The sequence below is a fragment of the Sphaeroforma arctica genome, assembly GCF_001186125.1.
Source record: "Sphaeroforma arctica JP610 unplaced genomic scaffold supercont1.1809, whole genome shotgun sequence".
Taxonomy (NCBI): Eukaryota; class Ichthyosporea; order Ichthyophonida; genus Sphaeroforma; species Sphaeroforma arctica.
In genome coordinates this window covers 8,877-10,779 of record NW_014038749.1, presented here as the reverse complement: position 1 = coordinate 10,779, position 1,903 = coordinate 8,877, and the positions used below count along the sequence as shown (strand labels likewise).

Genomic DNA, 1,903 nt, shown 5'->3' with positions numbered 1-1,903 from the left:
CAATATTGGGCTTCAAATGCATTTCTGTGTCATATAACTATATGCTACATGTGGTTGTTTTCTCTGTGTAACAATACATCGTTGGGTTGCAAATACGTTTCCATCTCGTGTGTAAACACAACTTGTAGTCAGATATACTTATATATCATGTTGCGCTTCCGTATTTCTGTCGCGTATATGACGCTTACGACCAGGTCGTAACTCTCATGTCAGTAAAACGTTATATATTTCCTACCCTCATTTCATGTCAGAAATATAATTGCTCGTCGTATATTCATACATTGTCCTTATTACATACCCTCATTCCATGTAGTAAATTGCATCTTTTGGCGCGTATTCATCCTTTACACACTCTCATATACCATGTCGCAAATTCCTTTCTTTTGTTATATATTCCCCCATGACATAACCTCATTTTTTGTCGAAAATTCCTTTGCTTGTCGTATGTACATCCATGACTTGGGACGTTGGGGCTGTTCCTTGTGCAGGAGGCGCTAACGTTCCTGGGCTCAATGCGCTGTTGGAACAGTTTGGTATGGCCTTCGCAGGAGATGTACTGACGGGTAAGGCATAGATACGTAGCAATAGTTTAAGGGTTTAAGGGTTTAGAGTTTAGGGTTCGTATCTTATAAATCTGGCAGTAATTGACAATACACGCCGCATTCCGAACTCCCCCTGCGATACCCCACAGTAGCACATGTATACATAATGAATACCGCATGTCGTTCCCAATCCTACTCGCTTAGAATCATATTTGTATTATATTACCCATATAGAGATATGTGTCTTCACATATTACACATACATACCATTTAAGTATGTGTAATTTAGATATATATCTCATATCCACATAAGTATAAATTCATAAGGACATATTACTGATACCCATATAAATAGGTGCACGTTTAAACTTAATACTCATACCCATAAAAGTAGGTGTACGTTGAAACTTAATACTCATACCCATATATTTAGGTGTACATTTAAACCTAATACTCTTACCCATTTAAGTAGGTGTACGTTTAATCTTAATACTCTTGTCCATATAAGTAGTTGTACGTTTAAACTTATTACTCGTACCCATATAAGTAGGTGTACGTTTAGACTTTAAACTCATACCCACATACGTACCTAACCATCTGCATACATTTCTCAATAAAAGTGAGTATGTATCCAAAAATACGTATATCACTACTTATCCAACCGCTATTAGGTACATTTGCTACTGGCCCCCATAGTAAGCTGCATCACTACAGAAGTGGTACGAGCATTGCTCGTTTCCCACGCGATGGGTATCTATTATCTACCCCGTTAGAGAATCAGGCCGGGCATATCATGAGAGCTGCCTCTTACACTGCACGGCAGGTAAGTTAAGTGCGCGTGATGATGAAAGAATCTATATAAATATATATATATATATATGTATATATATATATATGTAAAAATATACATATATATATATATACAATATGTAGATCTCTCTGGGTAGAGCGGTAGATATGTTTATAGGCGAGAAGGAGTATATCTAATGAGTATATCCTTAGGGAAGTAAAGGTCATAAATAACCAGTCACCAAAATATATCATCATTAAGTTAAGAGGGACTCGCTCAATGTTATTGGGCGTGTCAACATGGCCATCACTATCGGAGAGGCCGCTAGTCCCTCTTTTTAAGAGGGGCTCATCCGTAGGGAAGGACATGGACATCCCGAGGGATGATAGAACCATCAGGAAGGATGTATATATATATATATATATATGTAATATATATATATACATACATATATATATATATAATATATATATATATATATATATATATATATATATATATATATATATATATATATATATATATATATATATATATATATATATATATATATATATATATATATATATGT

General features: G+C 34.9%; 1 protein-coding gene across 1 annotated transcript in view; it reads left to right on the top strand.

Annotated features, from left to right (window-relative positions):
* Positions 1 to 454: 454 nt before the first annotated feature.
* SARC_11655 (hypothetical protein) overlaps positions 455 to 1,903 on the top strand; it is a gene marked incomplete at both ends in the record, with an annotated part of 3,291 nt that continues 1,842 nt past the window's right edge. Inside the window, 2 exons of the mRNA XM_014294255.1 lie at positions 455 to 563; positions 1,214 to 1,365. Coding sequence (XP_014149730.1) covers positions 455 to 563; positions 1,214 to 1,365 — 261 coding nt within the window. The remainder of the gene's footprint in view (positions 564 to 1,213; positions 1,366 to 1,903) is intronic.